Here is a 25,991-nt window from a genome sequence, read left to right on the forward strand (position 1 = left end):
ATCTATCTATCTATCTATCTATCTATCTATCTATCTATCTATCTATCTATCTATCTATCTATCTATCTATCTATCTATCTATCTATCTATCCAGACTTTATCTACACAGACTGTTAGTTTTTCAGGGGTCTCATCTATAATCCTCATAACCTTACTATTTTATAAGTGTCCCCTTGTGTGAAGTTAATGTGGATTTTGTTTTGTTTTGTTTTTTAGCACCAAGCAAATCTTTTAAAATCTTCCCATAGGCATCTTAGTTAGTTCTTTGATCTCTCTATCTCTCGGCAGGCATTAGACCCGAGGCAATATTAACCTGTTAGCAGTCGGACGTACCGCCCACGGTACATTGGATGGTTTAGGGGACTAATTGGACTGCTAAGGGGTTAATGCTATCGGTAACAGTGTTGCATTTTCCTTCCATCAGGAGGCTGTGCAATGATGTGATTATAAAGTTGTATTGATGACGCTCAGTGTCCCGAGAAAAGGTCAAACCAAGTAAAAACATCTGCGCAGGTCCAGCACGGTTGCAAAAAAGCCTCACAATAAAGTGAAGCATTTTTGTGATTTTGTTGCTTGATTTCAGTGTGTTGGTCATACTGACATACAGGCACGCATGCTTGTTTTTAAAGTGCATAGAGATTATGGGCTGTGAATGCGCCCATCCAGGATATTATTAGGTTAGAGTCCTACAGTTTAGCCTGGCTGACCAGGCCTGGTAGGGTTCCTTTGATCAGTGCCAGTAAATCTGTTTGTCATGCTGACATTGATGGATCTGCTGCCTTCTGATGGGAAATCATCTTCTGAATGAAATTTAGAAAAAACAAATCAACAGTGTGTGATTATAACATCCAGGACAGATGCTACAGATGCTGGCATAAACATAAATGTTTTTTTCTTTGTTTTCCCACTAATTAATGGTAATCTTGAGCTGATTCGTTTATCAAGGTTAAAGCTACATTTACAGCTTTCTTTTTGCCACCTACTACGATTTCTGACTCTGTCCTTGGTGATAAGCAACGACGACTGAATGCCATAGATGAAAATAGCTCAGAGCATTCACAGACTGTATACGAAAGATACGCATTCTGGTCTGAAAAGGGAAGACTTGAACCTGCGTGCTTTCTAGTGGCCAGCAGGGGGCAAATCTCATTACAAAAATAATCCAAAATTGCATTTAAGTTTGTTTACTGAACTTTTGCTCTCAGTTAACGTTTTCCTAATAAGTCTCAGTCTCTAACTCGATATCTGGCTAAATCCAACATGGTGTACTTTTTCTAAAATGTTTTCCACATTACAGTCAAAATGAACAATAATCCAGTGAATGCTTTAAGGTGGACCTAACTTTAAATTTTTAACCCGCAGTGAATTTTGAATCAGTCAATCAAGAGTAAAGAAGCTACTGCCTTGTCACAAAACGGTCATCACAGCAGGTAGCGCAGCATTTTTAATGCTTGATGCCCTTCGTAATGCCAGCATTGAACCAGTGACCTTTCACTTGCCAAGCAGATGTGTAAAACATTACACAACCACCACTGATGACGCAAAGCAGCGGTTCCTCAACAGTTCATACAATATCATTGAAACCTTGAGTTAAAGGTAAAAGTCTTCACTTGTGTTGGTGTTACTAATATATTATTATAGTTGGTTAAGGATCAACACTGAAGCTGACCAATCACATGGCTTGAGCATTCAGCTAGCATTAACTAAGAAATTAGCATTAACTAAGATGTTAGCATTAGCTAAGAAATTAGCTAATGCTAATAAAAACTATTACCAAGAAACCAAAAGGAGTGACCTAAATTTGGCAACAGCTAATATAGCTTTCTAATATATTTACTATCTACTGTATAAAGTAATGACAAAAACACTTAAGATGCTTAACAACTGCTTCAGAAGAGAGTTTTATATAAACAAGAACGCTTTTAATATAGCTAACGTGTCAACTGCGACATTGATCCTAAACCAACTTTAATATGATGATGCAGGAAAAATATCAACATGGGTGATCCAATACACCCACATCTTGACTGTTTGGTTTACATCACCCGTGCTGGACTGCAAAAGCAACAATATATATATATTTTATGTGTAAATGTCCATAAACTTATGGACCTAACTCCACAAGTGAAGAAGATGTTCAAAATGCTCGGTTCATTGCTTTACAGCGAGACGTCATTACTCAAGTAATTTAAACCCCCTGGTTTTGCTTCTGGTTCTGATTACTTGTGTGAACGCAATCATTCAAGAATTATTATTATTATTATTGCTATTATTATAAAACAGTTATATACAGCTTGGTTAATCGTTTGCATTCATTTGCAGTAACTTGCAAAGATTTACAGAGATATTTTTAATTAAATAAAAGCTGTTACTCTTTGCTGTAAGAGTTTTATGCTTTTATATGCGTCACACAGTTTGGGTTTCTGTAGCTGACGAACATGTAAACTATGCCTCAAACCAAAAATCTACCATTGCCATAGTTTAATGATATTTATATTTCACTGGTTTAGTTCAGAAGTATTAAAATAAATGTAAATATACCAGTATTTGATGAAGTACATGATGTGTACTGTACAACTGACAAACACTTACTGCTCCGTGAGGCCCGTTATTACCTGTCAGACCTCGTTTTGGGAGAAAGTGACATCACACTGATGTCTCATCACCGTCTGTCCGTGCTTTCGCTGCGCCATAAATTAAAAGTGACAAGTGGTTTTATTGCACAGTGACCCCGCCTGTAGCGTCTCCCTGCAGAAGCATACGGACCACCTGAACCGAACCTTTAAAATTGTTCTTTAAACAGCACGTTTTCCAAAAAGCAACGTGACACTGTGGCAAAGAATAAAATAGATATCAGTTTTATAGCTTCTTTTTCCTCAATTTCAAGCTTGGTCTGTTTTATCACACGGCTTCCATCCAATCTGCATGTTTTCCTTTTTTTCAAATAAAGAACATTTAGAGATTATATGATTTCAGGTTTTTTCTACAATAGTGTCAGATCCATTTGAGCCATAGTCACACAGAGCAGCTCTTCAGCATACGATGAGGCATTTAGGACATTTGTGCACCAAGAACAATCAATTAGATTCACTGTTTTCAAGGCCTGATGTTTAACCCTGTAATTATTGCTCAGGCCTGTCTGTGACTCAGCAGAGGACGCACACTGAGTGAATATGGAGAGGCAACAGGTGTAGTCTGGATGGGAACCATTACAGGCTGGTTAGATGGTATAAGTGGATAAAAGAAAAGAGAAGCAGTTTAAAGATAAAAACATGACAGGCAGAGATGGATTATGAAACTCAGATGTAAAACACAACGCCGCATCAACAGCAGTTTTTCATTACAGTTTGTGGAAACATTCAAAACTGTTAAAATGAAAAAGGTTAAAAGGTTGTGATTGTGACAATTTATTAAGTGCAATGCAAAACCAAATAAAAAAGAAAGAATTATTATAATTCTGATACTTTGATCTTGTTTAATGTTTCACGCTGCCTCTTCCGCTTTAACTCTAGACTATAGAAAAACTTGCAGTTTCGGAAGCTGTGAGATGAGTTTTTACCGTCATCGTCTTGGTGATGAAATGTGATGAGAATGGGACGGGTCTGACTGCGAAACTGCAAGCTCATTGACTTCAGTCATATAATATTCTTGTACATATCAACACTATATTAGGTACAACTTGCTAGCACTTGGTTGGTCTGTTTTTTACTTCAAATCTGCCTTAATTCCTCAGAGCCTTTTTTGTCCATATTGATGTGACAGCAAAACACAGTTGCTGCAGATTTGTCGGCGCACATCATGCTGAGAATCTCCTGTTCAACCACATCCCAAAGGTGCTCTGCTGGATTGAGATCTGGTGACTGTGGAGGCCATTTGAGTACAGTGAACTCGCTTAGATGATTTGAGCTCTGTGACAGGGTGTGCCAGTCATAAAGGGATAGACCTGGTCAGCAACAATCCTCAGGTTGGCTATGGTATTTAAACAAAGACCAGTTGGCAAAAAATGTGCCATGAACCATTACATCACCAGTAGCCTGAACCATTAATGCAAGGCAGAATGGAGCCATGTTTTTGTGTTATTTATTCCAAATTCTAACTCTACCATTTAAATGTTGCTGCAGAAATCCAGACTCTGAAACTACAATTCACACAGGCTCATTCAAAGTTTCCCGGTCTAACTTTGAATGAGCCTGTGTGAATTGTAGTTTCAATGTGCAGGTCTCAGCTGACAGCAGTCGCACCCAGTGTGGTCCTCTGCTGCTGTAGGTCATCAGCTTAAAGGTTTGAAGTGTGATTGGAACAAGTGGTTATTCGAGTTATTGTTGCCTTCCTATCAGCTTGAAGCAGTCTGGCCACTCTACTCTGATCGCTCACGTCAGAAAGGCAGTTTTACCTGTTTTCTTTTTGAGACCATCATCAGTAAACCCTAGAGATGGTCGTGTGAGAAAATCCCAGCAGGTCAGCAGATTTTTAAATACTCAGAACAGCCCGTCTGTCACCAACAACCATGCCATATTCAGAGGCACTTAAATCATCTTTCTTCCTCAATCTGATGCTCAGTTTGAACTTTAGCAGGCCATCTTGTCTTGATTTGATTTCACCATCTTGATTTGAATCGCCGCAGGTGTACCTAAAAAGTCTAACGAGGGTCAAGCGACACATTTAACTTCTGTAGGGCCTCTCTAAAACGTTCATGTTACTGGACTGCGCCCTGTTAGAATTTAATGTTGAGCTGAGTGAGCCAGTCTCTCTAGAGTTTGTGTTTTTTGTGTCTTTTTGTAGCATCTTTGAATTCATTACACGTCATTTTTTGTTTCTTTCTTGTCACTTAAGCAGACTTGGCTCTGGGTCTACAGGAAACATAAATAGATGCACTGAAAGTACCCGATGAGTCCCTTGCTAACAAAAGCATCTTTCCATTAAAGATGCTTTTGTTAGCAAGCCTGACTTGTTATTTTAACCAATGTAAATTCTCGCTTTTGTTGCAGACAGCTTCAACCTGTAACCACTCAAGCAAATTGGGAGTCAGCTCTGAGGTGTCCTGATCAAACTGAAGCCACAGCACGTACAGGTGGCCTCTCAAGCTAAACCTTTGACTTGTTGTGCGTCTTCTGTACTTCTTTAACATGGAGGACGGCTACCAAAACCGGACTGCCTTCATAAAAGGAGCCAAAGACATTGCCAAAGAAGTCAAGCGGCAAGCTACCAAGAAAGTGGGTCGCTCAGTTGATCGAGTGAGTGATGAGTACAGCAAGCGCTCCTACAGCCGCTTTGAAGAGGACGATGACGATGACTACCCCATGCAGGGAAGTCAGGATGGAGGCTACTACCGTGGAGACAGCCAGGCAGCGAACGATGATGAGGGCGGCCACAGTGACTCCACAGAGGGTCACGATGAGGATGACGAGATCTATGAGGGAGAGTACCAAGGAATTCCCAGGGCTGATTCAGGAAAAGGTAGCCTTGCTGGGGGTCCAGGATCGGTGGGAGCCGGAGCTCAGCAGTTCAGAGATATCGGCGTGTCCGAGGCTGAGAGGAGGAAGGACCAAGAGGAGCTGGCCCAACAGTACGAGACCATTTTGCAAGAATGTGGCCACGGGAAGTTCCAGTGGAGCCTGTACTTCGTCCTGGGCCTTGCACTCATGGCTGATGGCGTGGAGATCTTTGTGGTCGGGTTTGTGCTCCCCAGCGCTGAGAAGGATATGTGTCTGTCTGAACCCAACAAAAGCATGCTAGGTAGGACTCTGCTCCTTCTGTTGCAAATGTTTAGCAGGCTTATTATCAGTTTTATACATGACAGTGCTGTTAATAATCTACACATTAATCCCCGTCAACAAACCTTGGCTGTGTATCCAAGGCTTGCTACAACTCATTCCTCTGTGGCATGATCTTTACTTCTCAGCCAAGAACTATTTAAAAAACTAAATGAGTCACACTGTTGCTCTTGGCGACATGTTCTTTCGAACCCACATGCAGCATACTTGAAATACTCACCAGAGCGTGAGATGTGTATCAACTCTGGGGAAAAATCTTTTTTTGTTTGTTTGTTTTTAAAAATGACTGGTCTTCATTTTTTTAAGGAAAAACATTTACACACACAAGTGATGCAGTAACAGGTTCCTGCCAATGGTTTCATGCCACCAGACTGATTTAGATAATGTTGTGTAATGATGCAAAAAAGAAACACAGCAATGCAGCAGCAAAGAAGCGAGAGAGAGGCAGAGCGCTCGGTGGATGCAGCAACGTCTATGTTAAACATTTCATAAAAAACGTTTTGTTTTATGTTTTAGTTTTTAATAAATATTCCAAAGAATAGTTTTAACAACAATGAGCTCTTCAAAGATACAGTGAGTGACTGAAACTAGCCTCTTTAACATACACTGCACCACTCCAAAGAAGTTGGGATGCTGTTTGAAATGTAAATGAAAACTGAATGCAATAATTTGCAAATCTCATAAACTCACATTTTATTCACAACAGAGCTGAGAAAACATTGAACATTAGGAAAATGAGGAGTCCACTTGGCTGATTTTTGGAAGTAGAACGTCCCGTTTTTGTCTCAGATAGGGTTCTAGCTGCTCAGCAGTCGTGGGTCGTCTTTCTCGCAATTTTTCTTTCCTGATCCACCAAATGTTTGGTGTTGGGGAAAGGTCTGAACTTTATGGCAGGTCACTTTAGCACACAGACCCTTCTACTATGAATCAATGCTGTTGAAATAGATGCAGCGTGCTGTTTAAGATTATATTATACTGCTCTAAAGCAGCGGTCCCCAACCCCCGGGCCTCGGACCGGTACCGGTCCGTGAGTCGTTTGGTACCGGGCCGCGAGAGTTGAGGCTCAGGTGTGAAATGTATGGTTTTCAGGGTATTTATCGGTTTTCAGCGTTATTTTGTTATCGTTTTTAATCGTTAACTCGGTTTTCCTGGGTCTTTTCACGTGTGTTATGAATAAATCTTCTTTTTTTCGGTACTGGTACTAGTTTTATTTTGTTGTATTTATCCGCGACACCTTAAAGGCCGGTCCGTGAAAATATTGTCGGGCATAAACCGGTCCGTGGCGCAAAAAAGGTTGGAGACCGCTGCTCTAAAACATGCAGAATAGAGGAATCCATGTTTTTATGTATTTTATTTCACTGTTTTCTACTTTGTTTCAGTTTATTTTGAATTATTTTAGCCCAAAGTTGATGGTTGAGTCTTTGGGTCATGTTCACGTATGGCTTCTTCTTTACACAACAGTTTAAATCTGCATTTGTGGATGGCGCAGTGAACTGTGTTCACAGACAATGATTCCTGAGCCCATGCATTGTTTCTGCCTGAGCACCTGAAGCATCCTGCATCATTTTCAGCCTCTAAATCGTTTGATATATTTGGTACTATACATGATGAGGTATTTAAATTCTTAGCAATTTTACATTTAGGAACAATATTCTGAACCTGAGAAACTCTGCCTCTTGTCTTAAACCCAATCATGTTACTGACCGGCAGCCAATTATCCTAACTAGCTATTCAGTTTTTATCTTCATTTTATACCGCATCCAACCTTTTGTGGAGTTGGGGTCGTGTATGAAAGATGTTCATACGCACCATGACATCACCCACTGGGTTGGTCAGTTTAAAGTGTGGTGTTTAGCATCATAACTGCCACTATCTTGATTCTTTGGAGATCAAATGACCATATTTGGATGGTCTTTTAGAACAATTACCCACTAGAGTCATATAATTTTAAAGATAAATGCATTAAAATGGCCCCAAAGGCATCATCAGCACAAACATGGTTAAGAGGTTTTCAGTCACTCAGATTACAGTCATGAAACAGTGGTTAAATCTTTTATCAGGAAGTCTGTGGGGATTAACACGCTTTTACAGCCAGCTTCACACTGGCACTTCCATGTTTTCTTCTTTTCTCAGCCTTTCCCTCAGAAGGGAAACAAAAGAAATGTGCATGTTTATCATCAAACTATCAATCTGATTTGAGATATAGTAGAGTTATCATGAGCCGGCAAGTCTTTGTAGTCTGACAATTGAATTTCCTTTGCTCTCTCTGCAGGTCTTATTGTATATTTTGGGATGATGGTTGGCGCTTTCCTATGGGGAGCTCTGGCTGACCGGATAGGCCGTCGGCAGTCTCTTCTCATCTCTCTCTCTATCAACAGTATCTTCTCCTTCTTCTCCTCCTTTGTCCAGGGTTACAGCACCTTTCTGTTTTGCCGCCTCCTCTCGGGTGTTGGGTAATTAAAATAATTATAATAACAAAAATACTTCTGTTGTTTCTGCCCGTGCCATTTAGTTGACTTAAAAAAAAAATCATCATTTCATTTATTGAGGGGCAATAATCTGCCCAAACCTACCCGGACCATCTTTGTTAAATGATGAATTCAAAGTCTCTCGTCTACACAGTCCTCATTTATAAGGTGCTTCACAAACCCAAACATTACAAGCTAACAGCAGTTGCTGCTAAAGAGGCAGACAGGGAAAGTGGAAAGCAAACCTGTGGTTTAAAAATTAAACTCCTTCTTGCAGACAGGAGCAGCTCAAAAGTGTTCCCCTTAAACAGAGTTTTAGATTTAGTCCCCTTCTTCCCACTGAGTTATCGGTTCTGTCACTAGCTAGCTAACATAAACTAAGTCTATTAGCCACAACCAACCAACCACGGTAGAAATGTTCTCAAAACTTTAGGCACTTATTTCTTTAGTCCAGCTTCACAGACAGAGTTACAGCTAAGTCCGTATTTGAGAGCAGAAAAAAAAAAGTTGCAAAACTCCTGTCTGATATAAGCGACAGGTTCGGTTTTAGAGGGTTAACCTGAACCTGTCTGACAAAGTGTAGTTCAAAGATCTCAAAAAGGGACACATTATGCGATACGATCTAAAGAAACAGCTTAGAAGCAAAGTCACTGACCTTTATCGGCCTAGAGCAATTTCTAAGGCTTTGGGACTCCAGTAAAACGTGGTGATAGCCATTTCAACAAATGGAGAAAACTTGCCCAGGTGACCAAAATTGGCCTATCAAGAGCACATCGATGACTCATCCAGGAGGTCCCAGAATAACAAATGCAGACCTGCAAGCTTCACTCGCCTCAGTTAAGGTCCTAGATCATGATTTAACGACCAGAAAGAGACTGGGCAAAAATGGCATGTATGGGAGCATCTCCAAGGAACTCTACAAGCTGAACGTTTTGGAAGGTTTGAGTCCCATTAGATCTGACATAAAACTAAAACAGCATTTCATAAAAAGAACGTCATACTAACTGTCAAACACGGTGGTGATAGTGTGATGATCTGGGGCTGCTTTGTTGCTTCAGGGCAACTTATGGAACCATGAATTTTTCTCTCTACCAGAAAATCCTGAAGGAGAATGTCCAGCTATAACTTCGTACCTGAAGCTCAAGCATCAACGACCTGAAACATACCAGCAAGTCCACCTCTGATGTGCTAAAAAATAAATGAATAAGAGCGGGACAAAATTCTTCCACAGTGATGTGAAAGTGCCATCCTCGCTGTGAAGGATGGCACAGGCAGTTCTTAGGTTTAGGGAGTAATTACTTTTTCACTGCACGGTGTGCCATAACTGCAGTATTAGTCCCTTCCCTTTTGAAACTTTAAATTTTTATCCGGCTGCACAAATGTAATTTTAACAGTGAAATCGCACGAGCACAAAATGATTTTGATGATTCATTTAGTTTTTACAACGTGTAGCAAAGTGTTCAAACAGAGTTTCTCAAGTTTAGCGAACTGGCAAATTGAAAGCCTGACATCGTTTCCATTTGGGCTCAAACCAGTCGCTTTCCCGCTGAGCTCCTGTGAGCTTGTTTTGCACCACGGTGATGATAATCACACAAGCACAGAGACATTTAATGCACTGGTTGTGTTAAAGCTTTAGTGGCTAAATGAAACAGCAATTGCTGCACATTCTCTGAGAGAGCCACGAGTTGGAAAGTTTTGCAAACAGTTGCTCTACTTTTAAAAACAATAACATAAGTATGTTGCTTGACTCTTGATATGATACAGAAGAAAGAGCCTATCTATTCAAACACACATATACATATCAAAAATAGTATCACTGATACAAACACTTCACCTCTAGGCTCAGTTGTGTTCTGAACTTTGCAGAATCGGTGGTTCGATTCCCATCGTCTTCTCGTACTACTCTGAATTTCTGTCCCAAGAGAAGCGTGGCGAGCACCTCAGCTGGCTCTGCATGTTCTGGATGATTGGAGGAATATACGCATCTGCTATGGCCTGGGCTATAATCCCACATTATGGTGAGTACAGTGATCAGAGTAAAGAAAACAGATAGTTATGGATCCTTACTTTCTCTGCCCAGGCTGACTGATCATCATCAAATGCCCATGAGATACAAATAAAGCTCTCTAAATATTATATTACAATCTCTTTATTTTACAATTATTATTACGTATGAAAATCCCACCAAGATGTTAATATTTTTGGAGATTTGTCAGTCAGTTGAAAAGCTCGAGGGTAAAACGTAAGCTGACTTTGTTTGCTAGAAAGTGATCTGCCCAGAAACCGTGCACTGAGGGTGACCTCTGACCTCTAAATTCTGTTTGAGAACATGCTTCATAGTGAGTTTTAAAAACATGTTATTTTCACTGCACTGAAGGTTAACTATTTGGAAATGTGTGCTCACTTCTTTGTGTTGGCTTGCTTTTTCCTTTCAGGATGGAGTTTCCAGATGGGCTCGGCGTATCAGTTCCATAGCTGGCGCGTGTTTGTGCTAGTGTGCGCTTTTCCGTCAGTTGCAGCCATCGCTGCCCTTAACGCCATGCCAGAGAGCCCACGCTTCTACTTAGAGGTTAGCAGATGTGCTTGTTTAAACAGTTAAGTCTTTGTCTTACAGTAATAGCTGCTGATATGTTTCTCATTATTAAATCCATGCCATCTTTAACAGAATGGCAAACATGACGAAGGCTGGATGGTTCTGAAGCAAGTTCACGACACAAACATGCGAGCAAAGGGATACCCAGAGAGGGTGTTTTCTGTAAGTATCAGTGAAAAAACAGCAATGTAAATCTCTCAGAGCGCTCACAACAGAGGGAAGTGTGGGAGAGGGAGAACAGACGGGGTCTCTGGTCAGATACCCATTGGCTGCCTGGGGTTACGCCCCTAGTTTGGAGTAAGCTGAACAAAAAGACACACTGACTTTGGATCAGAGCCGATGACTTGTGCAAAGGAAACTTGCTGCTATGTGATGCAATGAAAACCACAGAGTATATAAAGGACTGATGTAACCACTATGACATCACCCACTGGTTTGTGGCCTCAAATTTAACCGGTGCAGAAGATGTATTAACACAGGTTTGTTTGTCACATGACATCATGCACACATTGCTCAAGAGTTGCCTGCCATGTTGGATGTGATACACCCTCTGGTTGCTATGGAAATGTGAAATACCCAGCTGGTCAGCAGTGGTTCCTGGAGGTTGCTACCTCTTGCTGGGTGAAATCAGTTCAAATGAAGATGCTGCACCGAACACCTCTCAGGAATTGCCTTGGTAACAGGTTGTTTACCTGTAGCTTTTCATGTTTGTCTGCAAATACTTGCAGACTACTAGCTTAGCTGTGGTACAACTTGATAACTAGTAATGCAGAAAGGACATGGAGAAGGTTTACATCAGGGCTACAGCCAACAAGTTTTATGAGGCGCTACTTTTACTTTGAATAACATCTTCCTTTCTGGCTTGTGTTGCACATTTCTCAGTTTAACTGCAGATGGGTCATTAGGACATTAGGATATGATGTAGATAAGTTCAAAGTATTTTATGTAGAAAGCTGTAAATGTAAACTTGGCCATTTCTGAAATGTGGATTTAAGGCAGTGGTTCCCAAAGTAGGGGCACGCCTCCTGGGGGGGAGGGGGATAGCATGTTAGTAAAGGGGGGCGCAGAGCCATTGCAGGGGGGTGGCGAGTTATGAATAAAATAAATAAATAAATGAAAGAATGCTTGGACACTGCTAGCATAATGGACAGGTTTCTTGACCGGGATCCCACACAAACACAGAGCAGAGGATGAACCATCGCCAAATATGCTTGCAAACCAACTTCCTTCCGAGCTAAAGACTAGAAAATATGATGAAGCATATCTTGCCTTTGGCTTCACCTGCACAACGGCGGTGCAAAGGTAGGTACCCCCAAAAGAATTTGTTTCCCCCGGTTCGGGAGCACGTGCTGGGATCACGGACAAACAGTATCCCACATTCTTGATTTTAAGTTCACAAACACTTCTTATAATGAAATTTTGGCAATTTTAGCTCTTTATACAGTAAATTTACAGTGGGATACAAATAATAACAAACAAACAAACATTATCACAGTTTTTAAACCCATTTTGCACAGAGAGACATTTTTTTGAAAAATGTATTGATACCAGTGTTGAATATTTTTAAACAGTAAAATAAAAAAAACAACTATACGTAAAATAATTACACCATAAAGATAGTTTGTTTCGTGGTTTATTTTATTGTGGGGTGTGGAATAAACTGCAATCAAGTTTGAAAACAAAATATGGGTGTGGTTGGAGGGGGCACGCGCTGTTCTAAGGGAACGGGAGTGAGCCTCTAGTGGCTATTTGAGGAACTGCAGTATTTGGTTTCAGTTGATGCTTGATGGACAAAATGGTAAATGGCCTGCATTTGTATAGCGCTTTTCTAGTCCATAGGACCCCAAAGCGCTTTACACTACATTCAGTCATCCACCCATTCACACACACATTCACACACAAACTTTACATTATTACAAGTATTTTGAACTGCTTGTAAATCATCTTCGAGATAAGCTCCAAGGATTTGCTTCTTTACTTCCTGTTGAGATAAAACCTATTAAAATCGACCCACAAATCATACAAATGTGTGATTTCCCACAATATGTATTCCGGTTAAACAAGTCATGAGAACAGGAACAGAATAAATACATTGTTGTAACAGCTCCCAGTCCATTTAAAGATGCTTTACCCATTACAGAGATGTTCATCAGGCTTATGATTAACAGTAAACGTTATTACAGTCAATGTCTCTGTAATATCTGGTGGTGACTTTCAGAGCCTCTTTTTCAGAAAGTCTCTTGCAGCAGTTACATTATTTTTGAGCCAAAGTCATCTCTAATTTGACTTTTGTGACTTTGGTCCAAGGTCACCACAATCAAAACTGTGAAGCAGATGGATGAGCTGGTGGACGTTGGCACCGACACGCCTGCTTGGCAGCGCTACAGACTGAAGATTATGAGCCTCTCCCAACAGGTGAGTAAAGTTAATTAAAAAATACAGTTTACATACATTTTGTCCAGCCTACAAATGTTGTTCTTCTAAACTGGTTGGTTTTTTTTTGAGTAACCAGGAAATTTGGTATTTTGGATTTTGTGAGCAAAAGCAGTAACTAAAGGGCCAAGCTTTAACAGTGTGAAATAAAAAAGGCCCCCTCCGGCACCCACCCAAGATCACAGCTTCCTCAAAATTACAGTTATTTTCAAGAGTGCTGAAGCTGAGGTGTTTTACAACTCAGGGCTGGCATTAAAACGCCTCAGTGGATGAAAGCAATGTGCATGCAAGCACAGGTGGAAGTAAATCCAAGTGTAGCTAAAATATTATGTCTTTTCCTTTAGTTTGTCTTTGATTTTTTTTGAGTATATTAAAGGGATAATAAGCTACTTGCTTGAGCATTTATTGACCTGTCCGCCTGCAAAGTTTCTCCCAAATTCAAGTTCTGTGATAACACTCGGCACACAAAGATGATGCATTTTTGAGGTATTGTGTGGATTTTTTGGCTTTGATGTGTTTAAACTTCAGCAGCATGTTGTTGCACTGGGCTTTTATGCTCTGGGCAAAAAAATCCTTCACCAGGCTGTTTGCCTGATTTGAATTTGCACGCAGCCTACGTTCTCCTACGCACACACACGCCTACGCGCTGCTGCTTAATGCCTGCTTAATGCCCACTACAAGAAAAAGTTTGAACAATGAGAGAGTTGAAGCAGCGTTTTCTTCTTTCATGTTGAAGCCGCTGTCATGTCGCTTTCAGGTTTTTTGTTCATGAGCTTTGCTCTTGTGTTTCTCCGTGTTCACTTGTTGCAGATACGGAATAACATCCTTGCCTGCTTCAGGCCAGAATATAAACGGACGACCTTCATGCTCATGGCTGTTTGGTTTTCTATGTCGTTCAGGTAATCTAAAAAAAAGAAAACCTCCTTGCTGTCTACTGTTTCTCGTGCTCCGTTTGGGGCTTATTTAATCTCTCTTGACTCCCACAACTTTCCAGCTACTACGGTCTAACCGTGTGGTTTCCGGACATGATCAAGTACATCCAGAAGCAGGAATATGAATCGCGCACGAAGACCTTCACTAAGGAGCGAGTGGAGCACGTCACGTTTAACTTCACCTTGGAAAACCAAGTGCATCGCCAAGGATACTACTTCAACGACAAGTAATTTTTGTTTCAGGGCAACATTAATTACTTTAATGTCAAAGTAGAGAATATTGTTTTTTAAAATATGCAATAAAAAAATGTTCCTGATCACAGATTCCTTAACCTGAAGATGAAGTCCATGGTTTTTGAAGACTCCGTGTTTGAAGAGTGCTACTTTGAGGACATCACATCCACGCACACCTTCTTTAGAAACTGCACCTTCATTGCCAGCTTGTTTTATAACACAGGTAAATATGACTCCTCGTGTGCAGGAGCACTAATGAACATTATAAACTTGCTTTCCATGGCTTTCCATAGGTACGTAGCAGATCATGCACTATATGGCATTCCACATCTCTTAATCTGTGAATTCAGGTGCTTTTAGTCTTGTTGCCACCGGTGTGTAAAATTAAGCAAAGCAAAGTGGAAGCATTTAGGAGGTGGTATGAAGTTATAGTGTGGGGTCATCGAGTGCTGAGACACAGAGTGCTTAAAAGTCATTAACATCAGCACCAAATCTGTTCACCAGGAGCTTCACGGCGTGGCTCACCATGGTCGGGCAGCCTCTCTATCTATCTATCTATCTATCTATCTATCTATCTATCTATCTATCTATCTATCTATCTATCTATCTATCTAATTCTCTGTTCATTTAGCTGATGGTTTCACCTGACAGATAAATTATGTGAGAAATGCTTACATTTCATCTTAAAGTCAAAACAAAAGGCATGACACGGTGCGAGTGATCGGGCTGTCTGTACAACAGCACCCTGTCAGGAAGAATAAAACAGATGTAAGAATGTGCTGAATGGCTGATCAGAACCAGAAATTCCCCGTGTGCGGAGACCAAATCGTTTAAAAAGCAACTGAGCCGCGTGTGGTTTGGATTTCCGATTGTGCTTTAAATCAGCACGTCACATTCAGACCTGGGAAACATGTGAGAAACTAAAGAGAAACGGTTCCTCTGCTAGCATACTGCGGCTATCCGTCTCAAGCTGTGGCAGATTTATTCAGCTTCAGTTCTTCTGCAGCTTTTACGGCAGCTGGAGCTTTCTCCCAGATGAAGCCAGCAACGCATTCTTTTATGTTTGTGTCATTTGTGCATCTAAAATTTTACGATCGTTCAGCACTTTTATTGCAGACTCCGTTTAATGAAACTGTTATTGATTAAGAAGCCTGTCAGAACTAATCCCCTTTATCTCCTACAGAAATGTCTCCTGACCTTTGCTGTCGTTTTTGTGACGATGGGAGATGCTGTCCTGGATGCTGCTTTCGTGTTTTGCCCCTATTAAAAACAGATGCTTGTGTGGTGGCTGCTGTAATGTTCTGGCTTCTTTTGCTAAGGGATTATTTAATCCCCTCCTTCCCAGTTTGAGGAAAACTGATCTTTTATTTGGTTTGGATTGGGTCAGACATTCTTCGGAACGTGGCGTAAATCTTTTATATTTTTTATGCTCTAAACAAAAAGTTAAGGTTGTATCTTTTACTTAGCTTGTCTTCTTTAAATCAGAGGAGAAACATGCAGAGGAGTTTCTTTCAGCTGAGGAGAGCCTCTTTACCCAGTGGAAATCACAGATGTTCACAAATTTATGAAGTTATTTAATAATTTTCAAATTTTTTCCCTCCTTTTACGCCTTCAGATTTATTCAAATACAGACTCGTCAACTGCAAACTGGTCAACAGCACGTTTCTCCACAACAAGGAGGGCTGCATGCTCGACTTCAGCGACGACTTCAACAATGCCTACATGATCTACTTTGTCAACTTTCTCGGCACCCTGGCGGTGTTGCCTGGCAACATCGTCTCGGCTCTATTAATGGATAAAATTGGGCGGTTAAGGATGCTGGGTAGGTTAGTCTAATCTGGGTGGAGGATTCAGTTATGAATGCAGAGGCGACTCGGTTTAACGTAACTACTGCTCCCTCTTTTTACATAGCCGGGTCCAGCGTCATATCATGTGTCAGCTGCTTCTTCCTGATGTTTGGAAACACCGAGTCGGGGATGATCGCCCTCTTATGTCTATTTGGTGGCATCAGCATCGCCTCGTGGAACGCCCTGGATGTGATAACAGTGGAGCTCTACCCCTCGGATAAAAGGTAACACGAGAGCAGATGTTTCTACTACTGCTGAGGTTTCTGTTTTCTGACAGAGAGTAATACTGTCTGTCTGGTTGCACTTTCACTCATTTTGTGTTGTTATAAATGCCGTCCAAAAGTGTCATTTCAGGGTTGTTATCCCTTAAGAATTTAAATTTTTATTTGTAGTTTCTTTTCTGGAGAGAGAAGGATCTTTATAGAGGTGGACTCGTTTCTGCTGAGTGATACCAGAATTTTTACCAACAAATCTGCTGTGGATGGCAAAAGTTGCTTCTAAGACCACCATATTAACCCAAATGCGCATTTATTCAAGGTCTTTAACAATATGTTTTCTTTTAACATCCATCCTCTGCCCTGGGTGGGTCCTGGTTGTGGATTTGGAGGTACCAGTTCTCATTCCTGCCGCTTCACATTTTGCGACAAACCGAGCCACTGCATGCTGGAGGCCACCCCTTGATGAAGCCAGATAAACCACTTCATATGCAGGGATTGGAGAGATGATTCTGGGGCCGCAAAACTGGAAACCCTCATCCGCTTGGCTTCACTTAGAAATTATGTCAATAAAATTTATTAGCAGAATCGGTGTTGGCCAGTCCTCCTCTAGAGGCTCTTCATGTCATGTCCTGGTGGGATTCATATAAAAGTGTAGTTGTGTGTGAGAAAGAGGAAAGTTTTTTTTCACTTTGATTATCTTAAATATGGCCGTAATAGGTCAAATATGAAACAGTGAGTGATAAATACTGTTAAAAACCCTCCTTACCGTGTGTGTGCGTTCTTGTCTGTGTGTCCCTCTCTTCTTGTCTCCAGGACCACAGCGTTCGGCTTCCTGAACGCCCTCTGTAAACTGGCGGCCGTGCTGGGGATCAGCATCTTCCAGTCATTTGTGGGCATCACCAAGGCCATACCCATCCTATTTGCGGCCGGCGCCCTCGCCGCCGGCAGTTTCCTTGCCACAAAGTTGCCCGAAACGAGAGGCCAAGTGTTGCAGTAAAGCCGACGACCAGCAGAGGGCAGCAGAGTCCAGCTGGCGTGTTTAACAACTAACAACATCCCTGAGAGCTTCAGCTCTGCTGTCACATACCAACAAAAACAGACTGCCATCCCCATTGTAAGCCCAGAATCCTTTGAAATGTGGATTGCATCATTCAAAGAGGAGAACACACAGAGGTAGAAAAAGATGATGTTATATTTATGATCACTTAATTTCCGCTGCTTTGTCAGGTATTCAAAATATTCAGAAAAAGAATCAGATATCTTATGGAAGAGCCACTCTTAGAGGGTGATAATGTGCTCCCACAGATGCTCAGTGACACAGAACGATCACATGATGAGAGGAAACTGATTTAAAAAAGCCATTTCTGAAGGAACGAGAATGATTTAGTCAGTGTATGTGGTGAGTTTTCCGTTTTTCTTTCTCGTCTGTCCTCGACCTCAGTGACTGGCGTCCAGTGCCTCTGTTTAATGTGCTGTGACGTTACTGGAACAGTTCAGTTTACATTTGCATCCAGACTGTTGCTCATAGACTTGCTTGCAAAAGTTCTCAAAATGAATTTCAGGGTGAACATATTTTCTGTTAAAAAACAAAAAAAACTTTCCCATGACCCTCGATCACTGCCTCCTACTGAAGCCTGACCTGCTGACCGCTGTTATTCTCTACCAAATATTGTTAAAACATTCCAGTGAGGCTGCTGTTACTCAGACACAGAGAGCCGAGGTGCTTTTTCTCTCCCTGAGTAATTCCAGTTCTCTGCTCAGAGCCTCGAAATGCAGGCAGGCGAAGACGCATTTCACAGGATTCTCTGTTGTAAATGGGAATAGTTTGATCCAGTTCCTCTGTGTTTGGTGTCAAAGCTGATGTTTTCCCTCCGTGTCGTGTGGCAGTTTGATGATGATTTCGAGGAACGTCTGTGGGACGGATTTTGGTCAAGTGCTAAACTGTGAGAGCAGATACTTGTGGTATTTGCCTAAATTAGTGGTGTGTGTATGTGTGTGTGTGCACATGTTTTTGTTTGTACTCTGATTTATTCATTTACATCTCTGTGTTTCATGCAAATGACAGTGTCATTTGCGTCAGTGGGAATTTTACTTGTCCAGCAGCGGTTTGAATAAGCAGTGTGGCCACACATTATCAAGGTACCTTAGAGGTGTAACTATTGTAAAAACTAGCCTGAAATCTCCACGTAAACACCCACAGTATCCTGCCACAAAAGCATCTTCTCAGTGCCCTTGCTAATGCCTGTAAAAGGTGTAATGTTTAAGGCTTGTTCAGATAACTAATAAACAGCACAATGTTTGTGCGGTACTTTCAGCGGCTACCTTGTTTCCCACACCAGATGGATCTGCACGTTTGATCTGGCACAGATTTTACACCGGATGCTGAGGCTGGGTTTGTGTCTCCTCCGGGTCTCAAGGACAAGGACAGGAATCAACATTGTAGTAATAATTTCAGTTTTCTTTATTTTTTCTTCATGATCCCTTCAGGATAAAGCAATCAGGCCTGCGGTAAAATCAATTATATCTCCATTATTATTATCTTATTCATCCACTCTAAAGGAAAAGCAACATATGAACCAAAACCCTGGCTTTTAAGAATTTAGATCCCTGTTATCCTTATTGTACATGTAGTGTAGTTCACCTCCAATCCATATGAGAATTAGTCAGAACATAAGTTATCTGATTGAATGGGAAAGCTAATTCTTGAAGTCGAAACAACGAAAGGAGACTGATTTAGTTCTTTTGTTTGCTGTATTTTTTTTGTTGGGGATCAAAACACGCAAACAAAGCAGTCTTCATTTACCCAAGAAAAACTGCATCATAAGCACAAATCAAATGGGAAAAGAAGCTGTTAAAAAAGTGAACAATTAGACAGTGTGGCAAGAGAAACAAGAATATAATTTTATTTTAAGGGCTCCTGATCAGACATTCCTTCACTGCGTCCATTCCCGCTGGGAAAAGATGAAAATTTGTAACTCATTTTTATTTCTTTCGTCTTTAAGGGTACGCAGGCTCTTAGTTTACATGTAAAAACCTGCTGTGACCTCATCTCAAGAATCAGAATCACCCTTAAAGCGAAGCTGATTGTGTACACCTTCATTCTGTAAACATATGACAGTATTTTGTGTACTATTTGTGTGCTGACAATCAGTGAGAGAGTGTGACATTTTGACCGAAAAACGTCCTCTGGATTGTGTGTATGTGTGTGTTAGTGCTGTTATCAGCCCCCTCTATAGTAAACAAATACCCTTGTTCACTTATGGTAGCTTAGCTTAGCAAAAAGGCCTGGACATGATGGGGAACAGCTACACTGGCTTTGCTGTTTCTCCTGTTAAACTAAGCTAAGCTAAGCTAAGCTAAGCTAAGCTAACTGCCTGCCAGCTGTAGCTTCATATTCAGCATATAAAGACATGAGAACATTATCTTCTCACTAAAGAATGCAAATGATACTATCTCTAAAACCTATTTCTTTGAAATCTTTCTTCAAATCTACATGCTGAGGATCATACCTGAGGGGTGTACTACAAGGTCAGGGCGAGATTAGCACATTAGCAAGCTACGTCAAGCTAAAATTCATCAGTTTGTCATAATGATCTGATAACGTTTATGATTGGAGTAGGGAGGACACTCATAGGTATCATTTTGTGCAGAAGAAGAGCTGTACCTGTAAAACCCCCCTTTTTATGTTTATGAGTGCACAAAGACCATGAAGCGGAAAGCCCAGCTTACCAGAGAAAGTTGATAACCTCCATTATGATACACATTATCTCCAGATGGGGCTTAAGCCAAAGAAAGCCTGGCTATGTTTAACTTCCTTTGTAGTACACCCCTCCGTTGTTTGCTGTTTGTGTACAAAGATGTATGTGTTTAATGAACTGATTTGTCCCATCTTGTTCCTGTTGGAAAGACTGTTTGGATGTATGTGTGTCTGTGTGCGTCTGCTGACTAAATCGTCTGTCACATATTTTTCTACTTTTTTCTGTTGCGATTCTGTTTTCATCCCTGTGATGATTACAGCTCAGTTGGGGACCACGGAATACATTTACACTATGAAAAGAAAAAAAAAAGACCTATATATGCAGTGTAGAAATCAGTGTGTCGTTCTTCATAACAGACTCGGGTGCTCTTTTGCTGACACAGCCTTTGAAACAAGTCCCTTGAAAGGCAGCCAGAAATAACACACAGTCTGCTCCTCAGTTTTAGAAACACGCAGAAAAGGGAAAAAAAGAGAAAGGGATCGCATCTTAAATTCATAAAGACGGCTTCACCCCCTAAACCTTCTGTATTCAAACGACTGTAACGCATGTTCGTTATCGTATTGTCTGACTTTCTTGGACGTCCTGTATGCCAGCTGTTTTTGTCCAAAGCAAGAACTAGTGTTTTCATTGTCGTATGATGACATAGATTTGTTGCTTGCAGTGATTGTTCTTAATCAAAGTGGGGTGAAAACTGGTGAAACTCGAGTATGTGTTCTGAAAGTGAGTTAGTGGTGACTGTGCTCCTTGTTTACCTTGGAACCAGGTAACCTTTTTTGTTTTTATTATATATATATGTGAATATACATGCTTGAATTTCTGAGGAGGTTGCTTGTGATCTTGAAGATAAGCTTTGGCTGGAAAGGGAAGGACACTTTCAATGTGAAGTGCATGAAAAGTGTAATTTGACATAAACTTGTTTGTTTATGTGAGTCTGTATTAAAGGGGGAGGTTTAAGTAATCAAGTCAAACTCAAAAGGACCACGGGTTTAAACTCATCAAAAGAGCGCCCTCTGTCAACTTGAAGCTCCTGTCCAAACTGTAAAAGTTTACGGATTAATGTTGCTACGTGTAGAATTTCATTCTATATAAATATAAATAAATATATATATATATATAGATATACATGTATAAACTATAAAAAGAGTTGCTGATTTGAGTTTTATCCATAAAGGAAGGCAGAGATATTGGGTGCGGTCAAAATAAAGCAAACACCAGCCTGATACGACTTCCCCTTAATGACGGCAGTCTTTTAAAAAGTGTGGGAGAAACACCTCCCGCATCTGCAGAGAACTGCAAGGATCCATCACTGTAGTTGGAGCGATGGCGTTTCTGTTTGCTTTCTTTAGTTTGACTCTGAGCTGTTTTATTATCTGATAAAAAGTTCTACTCTAAATGTGAGTTCAATTCAAGATTCAGTGTACTGTGTGTAGAAACTGTAGATGTTTGTATGTGCAAGTATGCAAATTGTGAAACAAAAAGATTACGGAAACAGTTCCAAAAAAAGTTTGGTATGACACAAAACTTTATTGTGTGTTGTCTTTGTGTTTTGTAAATCAAGACTGAACATCTTGGTAAATTCAGTATTTATTACTTCTGGATATTGAGAATATTTTAGTGATGCTGAAAAGGTGCTGTATTTATTTTATGTGAGAGTTGTCCATTATGCTGGGTTTTGCACTTTTGTGCTATTTATCCAGTTCTTTGAATAAAATCATAATGGAAATAAAACTTGAAGAAAGAAAACCAGTGTCCTGTACTCCATTTCACACCATCAGATAATTTTCACTTCATTTAGACGTTTCTCTTTGTACTCTTGCTTCTCTGTATTTTGCTGGAAAAGTGGGAAATGGGATTTATTGAAATGTGCAAACATGCATTTAAGTACAGTAAAAACAAGGGCAATCCATGATTGTGTTCCACTGTGCGTTTTTCTATCCAGGTATGGATAGTCACTGTCAATCAGACACTTTACAGATGACGTAAATTCCATCAAATTTGACTAGATCTCCAAAACCTTTGACGGAAACCACGACTGTGTTTCATAGCTGGCTGTATACACACACTGTCATATACAGTGACGACCTCGGCACATATTGATTTAAACCTAAAGAATTTCCTCTTTCGTTTCAGTTCTTGTGTAATGTGGCATGCCCCAGCCTTTTCTCCCCATTTCCCTTCCTTAAGAATGGCTTCTTCACAGCCACCCTTCTATGGACACCAGTTCTGATGAGGCTTCAGTGAACATAGATGGAGCATCTCTCAAGCATGTCCGGTATTAGACATGGGTTTCAGATATTGTTCATCTGTGGTTGATAGGGCTCAAAACCACTTTAAAAACAATGTCTCCTAAGAAGCAAAATATAGTGAAATAAGAGATTTTAAAATTACATCTTGATGTTTTCATTATTGTAAACATGTATTTTGTTTTGCTGGTAAGATTAATAAAACTAATTTTGCAATAAGCCATTTTAAATGACATTTAAAAGGCAAAACATCAGAAATGAATGTTCAAAATGGCCTATAAGGATACATCAAAAGAAATTGAGAAAAGAAATAGAACAGATTAAGCCATAAATATAGAAAAAGGGTTAAGTACAATTAGTGAAAAGGTGCCCCCAAAAATGTGATACCAAGTCAAAAGCCAATATAAAACAAATATTGAACAGTGTTAAAACTGTTAAAAAAATATATAAATTCTGCATCAGTTGCATATTTCAGCTTATATTCAGATTGCAGAGCTTCCAGCAGCTCAGGCTGTAAAAACTAAAAGAGACCTCTGCAGATATTTTGAATGATGATCAAATACAGCAGAGTTATGAAAAGAGAGAGATCGTTAGCCAAACAGATATAAAGAACCCACAGAGCAGAGCAATCCAACAGGAAGCAGACAACAGCTGTGGGTTCAGACACTTGAATTAAGCGCAGCATTATCCTCATAATACCAGATACCTGGAGGTCAAAGCGGTATTGTGATTGATACTTTTTCATTTTCCAGTTGGGAGCAATGCTCTCTATGATGATTTAGAACTAGTTTGTGTCTAATTGAAGAAAAACATTGGCTGGGGCCCATGAATCACTGATGGGGTACGTTTGATGTCACTGCTGCTGGTGCAGGTTCAACATCTGAACTCAGGAGTCCTGTTGTACCTTTTCTAAACCTGCAGTTTAATGGAGCCCTGTTTTACAGAAACTGGCTGCAGTTGAGTCATAGGTGCAGCAGGGGCTGCTCATGAGAGTCAAGAGGATTGTGGATCTAAAGAGCCCATTTAAACTTGCCTCAAGCCACAAAACAGTTTCTTTAAATGCCACATTTATACAATTTGACAAATTGAAATAAAATGAGACTGGGAACTGTCAGCTGGCATTTATATAGCAAATTCCCAGCCTTAATTACTAAAGGGCAGGGAGACCCTGGGTTGACCAGTGTTGTATAATGTAGATCCATAGAAGTGAACAAATTCAGATTTAAATTTATAGCAAATTCATAAAGTTTCCAACATGTTAAGATGTCAGTGATCCAGTTTATTTAAACAAAAAACAAAACATAAAACAAAGACTCAACTTAATCAAACAAAAGGAAAACAAGCATGGTGAGCGATGCCACACTGGTTGTTTCGGTTCCGAGCCATCTTGATGTAGCCTTCTTCTCCAAACTGTACACCCCAGCTACAAATAAAGCAGCTGCTGTCATGAAACTCAAAATTAAAGGAAACAAAGAAACCCAGTCCATCAACCAGTGACTCAGAACAACCTGTTTTTGACGAGCCAGAAGTCCTGTCCTTTCTCTCTGCCGTAACCCACAACCAGCACGCCATGGTTCACTTTCTGGGTACACGTGTTGTCCATGTACACGCCTGTTGGTTACAGGAGGGCAAATATAGGAACTCTGACTAAGATTCAATCTGTGCATCATTTTAATAAAGTAACCAACCACGATGGTAGAAGCGAAACTGTGGCCTGGAAGCATCAACTGCAACAGCGATGGGCCCCACAAGAGCCACTGCCTCCTTCAGTGCAAACTCATCCCCTCTTGGTAAGCAGCAATACCCTGAGCAGTTAGCAGCCCGATACAGTGGGTTGTACTTGCACTGATTATGCTGAAAAGTAGTAGACTCTTTAACATGAGAAACATCTAGGTTTAATCACGGTCTACCTGCAAGTGGAAGCTTGACTCACCTTTCCGATATAGGGGTAAGCATCTTCAGAAGCAATGCCTTGGTTATCAACAACATACTTGAAGGCACGTGCTATTAAGCCACCATTGCACCCCCGGTTGCCATAATCTGTGGTGCAGTCAATCAGGTTTTGAGCGCTGAGAGATCTCAAAATGCCTGTAGACTTTTTAAGTTGCCCCTCAAGAGCTCCAGCCGCACTGAAAGCCCAACAAGCGCCACAAGAACCCTAAAAGAAAGGTTACTCGTGACATGATTAAAAATGTAGAGGTTTCCTGTTACATGTGTGGATATCTGAGGGGACCAGCTAGGACCTCACCTGCTTTTTGACTGGAGTTACCAAGCCTTTATCCCTCCAGTCCACTGAAGCTGGTAGAGAAGCATTGACTTTTATGAAGCTCGCAGCAACCATCTCCAGGTCAGATGGTACCCTAGTGCCCATGAGAGTGCCAGCGATCTCCATGGGGGTCTGCAAGCGTGGAGAAATTACACACCATTCACCATCAAGTGATGTAAAGTTTGAGAAGAATGCTCACCATGTCTCCAAGGTGGTTGATTGCCAGTTCGTAAGTGTGCAAATTCAGTGAGGCTTCCAGGTTGTGAAGATTAATCAGTTTCAAGTTCATTTCCCAAATCAGTCTGCGTCCCAACTCCTCAATCTGGAACATAAATGTTACACCAAATCTTCTGTGGCATATATGTGCACAGTAACTAAGCCAGAGTTCAGACATCCAAACAGCTTGATGTTAATGAAACACAAGGTGGGTTCTTGTTCTAAAATAAAGCTTAAACAGACTTATATGCTTAAACCGAACCCAGCTAAACACTTATATAGATGAAGACATGAAACATTCCTGTTAAAGTTACAGGATTCAGCACCTTGGTGTTTTTCCACTTTTGTTTTACCTGGTGAGAATATACTTTCTTATGCGTTTTCTTCCATAGCTCCCAGTGTCGATCTGTTTGCGAACTGATATCGGCCACTGCAAATCCACACAAGACTGTGAAAAGCAGGCGCTGAAACATTTTCAGAATCTGGGAAAAGAAGAAGACGGGTTCCAACCACAGTGTGACAAAGCAAACAGCCTGCAGTGTGGCTCCTGCTTTTAAGTGGACTGCAGCAGCAGAGTTTACAGGTGGTATCAATTTACATTTAAAGTCAGCTGAAGTATGTTAGCACTGAGAGGGGCTGTCATATGAGCCATCCACATAAATTGTATGCAGTTCAGATTATTTGACAAACTTGAAAAAACCCCATCAAACCTGCATTCACTGATTTACTCAGGTACTTGGTAAAAAGCATGCCTGCCATGTCCATCCCTTTGTGGCCACAGTGCACTAGTGTTGAAAAATACTCCAGTAAAAGTTAAAGTAGTGATTCAACCTTTTCACTGAACTGAAAGTGGAAAAAGTATCAGCTCTGAAATGTACTAAAAATAAGAAGTAGTTCGTTGGAGGAGATTTTTACTGGCTATTTTTATACAAGCTTACTGAACATTGTGCTATATTAATGTATTAATGTAACGATAAAATAATATCAGCTTGATAATAACAGCTTGAAT

General features: G+C 40.6%; 2 protein-coding genes across 2 annotated transcripts in view; one reads left to right on the top strand and one right to left on the bottom strand.

Annotated features, from left to right (window-relative positions):
* Positions 1–17,546, top strand: part of LOC102212785 (synaptic vesicle glycoprotein 2A-like) — an 18,826-nt gene extending 1,280 nt beyond the window's left edge. Inside the window, exons 2-13 of the mRNA XM_005728506.1 lie at positions 4,989–5,736; positions 8,047–8,227; positions 10,109–10,260; positions 10,678–10,811; positions 10,908–10,997; positions 13,143–13,250; positions 14,079–14,167; positions 14,263–14,427; positions 14,524–14,657; positions 16,050–16,256; positions 16,346–16,505; positions 17,313–17,546. Coding sequence (XP_005728563.1) covers positions 5,127–5,736; positions 8,047–8,227; positions 10,109–10,260; positions 10,678–10,811; positions 10,908–10,997; positions 13,143–13,250; positions 14,079–14,167; positions 14,263–14,427; positions 14,524–14,657; positions 16,050–16,256; positions 16,346–16,505; positions 17,313–17,496 — 2,214 coding nt within the window. The 5' untranslated portion in view covers positions 4,989–5,126 and the 3' untranslated portion in view covers positions 17,497–17,546. The remainder of the gene's footprint in view (positions 1–4,988; positions 5,737–8,046; positions 8,228–10,108; positions 10,261–10,677; positions 10,812–10,907; positions 10,998–13,142; positions 13,251–14,078; positions 14,168–14,262; positions 14,428–14,523; positions 14,658–16,049; positions 16,257–16,345; positions 16,506–17,312) is intronic.
* A 6,050-nt stretch (positions 17,547–23,596) lies between these two features.
* Positions 23,597–25,544, bottom strand: LOC102214304 (cathepsin S-like). The gene is made up of 7 exons (XM_005728511.2): positions 25,336–25,544; positions 24,966–25,088; positions 24,749–24,898; positions 24,434–24,658; positions 24,189–24,354; positions 24,009–24,111; positions 23,597–23,923 (listed from the first exon to the last, which is right to left on the bottom strand). The coding sequence occupies exons 1-7, from the start codon at positions 25,453–25,455 to the stop codon at positions 23,824–23,826; spliced, it is 987 nt and encodes a 328-aa protein (XP_005728568.1). The 5' UTR covers positions 25,456–25,544; the 3' UTR covers positions 23,597–23,823.
* Positions 25,545–25,991: the final 447 nt, after the last annotated feature.

Source organism: Pundamilia nyererei, unplaced genomic scaffold (genome assembly GCF_000239375.1).
Source record: "Pundamilia nyererei isolate P.nyererei 1_Seehausen unplaced genomic scaffold, PunNye1.0 scaffold00028, whole genome shotgun sequence".
Classification (NCBI taxonomy): Eukaryota; Metazoa; Chordata; class Actinopteri; order Cichliformes; family Cichlidae; genus Pundamilia; species Pundamilia nyererei.

Excerpts from the sequence above, each read along its gene's own strand:
- LOC102214304 (XM_005728511.2), bottom strand. The coding sequence starts at position 25,455 with ATGTTTCAGCGCCTGCTTTTCACAGTCTTGTGTGGATTTGCAGTGGCC. Across the intron at positions 25,089-25,335 it reads AGAAAGTATATTCTCACCAG|ATTGAGGAGTTGGGACGCAG; the intron begins GTAAAACAAAAG and ends TTTATGTTCCAG. Across the intron at positions 23,924-24,008 it reads TTCTGGCTCGTCAAAAACAG|CTGGGGTGTACAGTTTGGAG; the intron begins GTTGTTCTGAGT and ends CTTTATTTGTAG.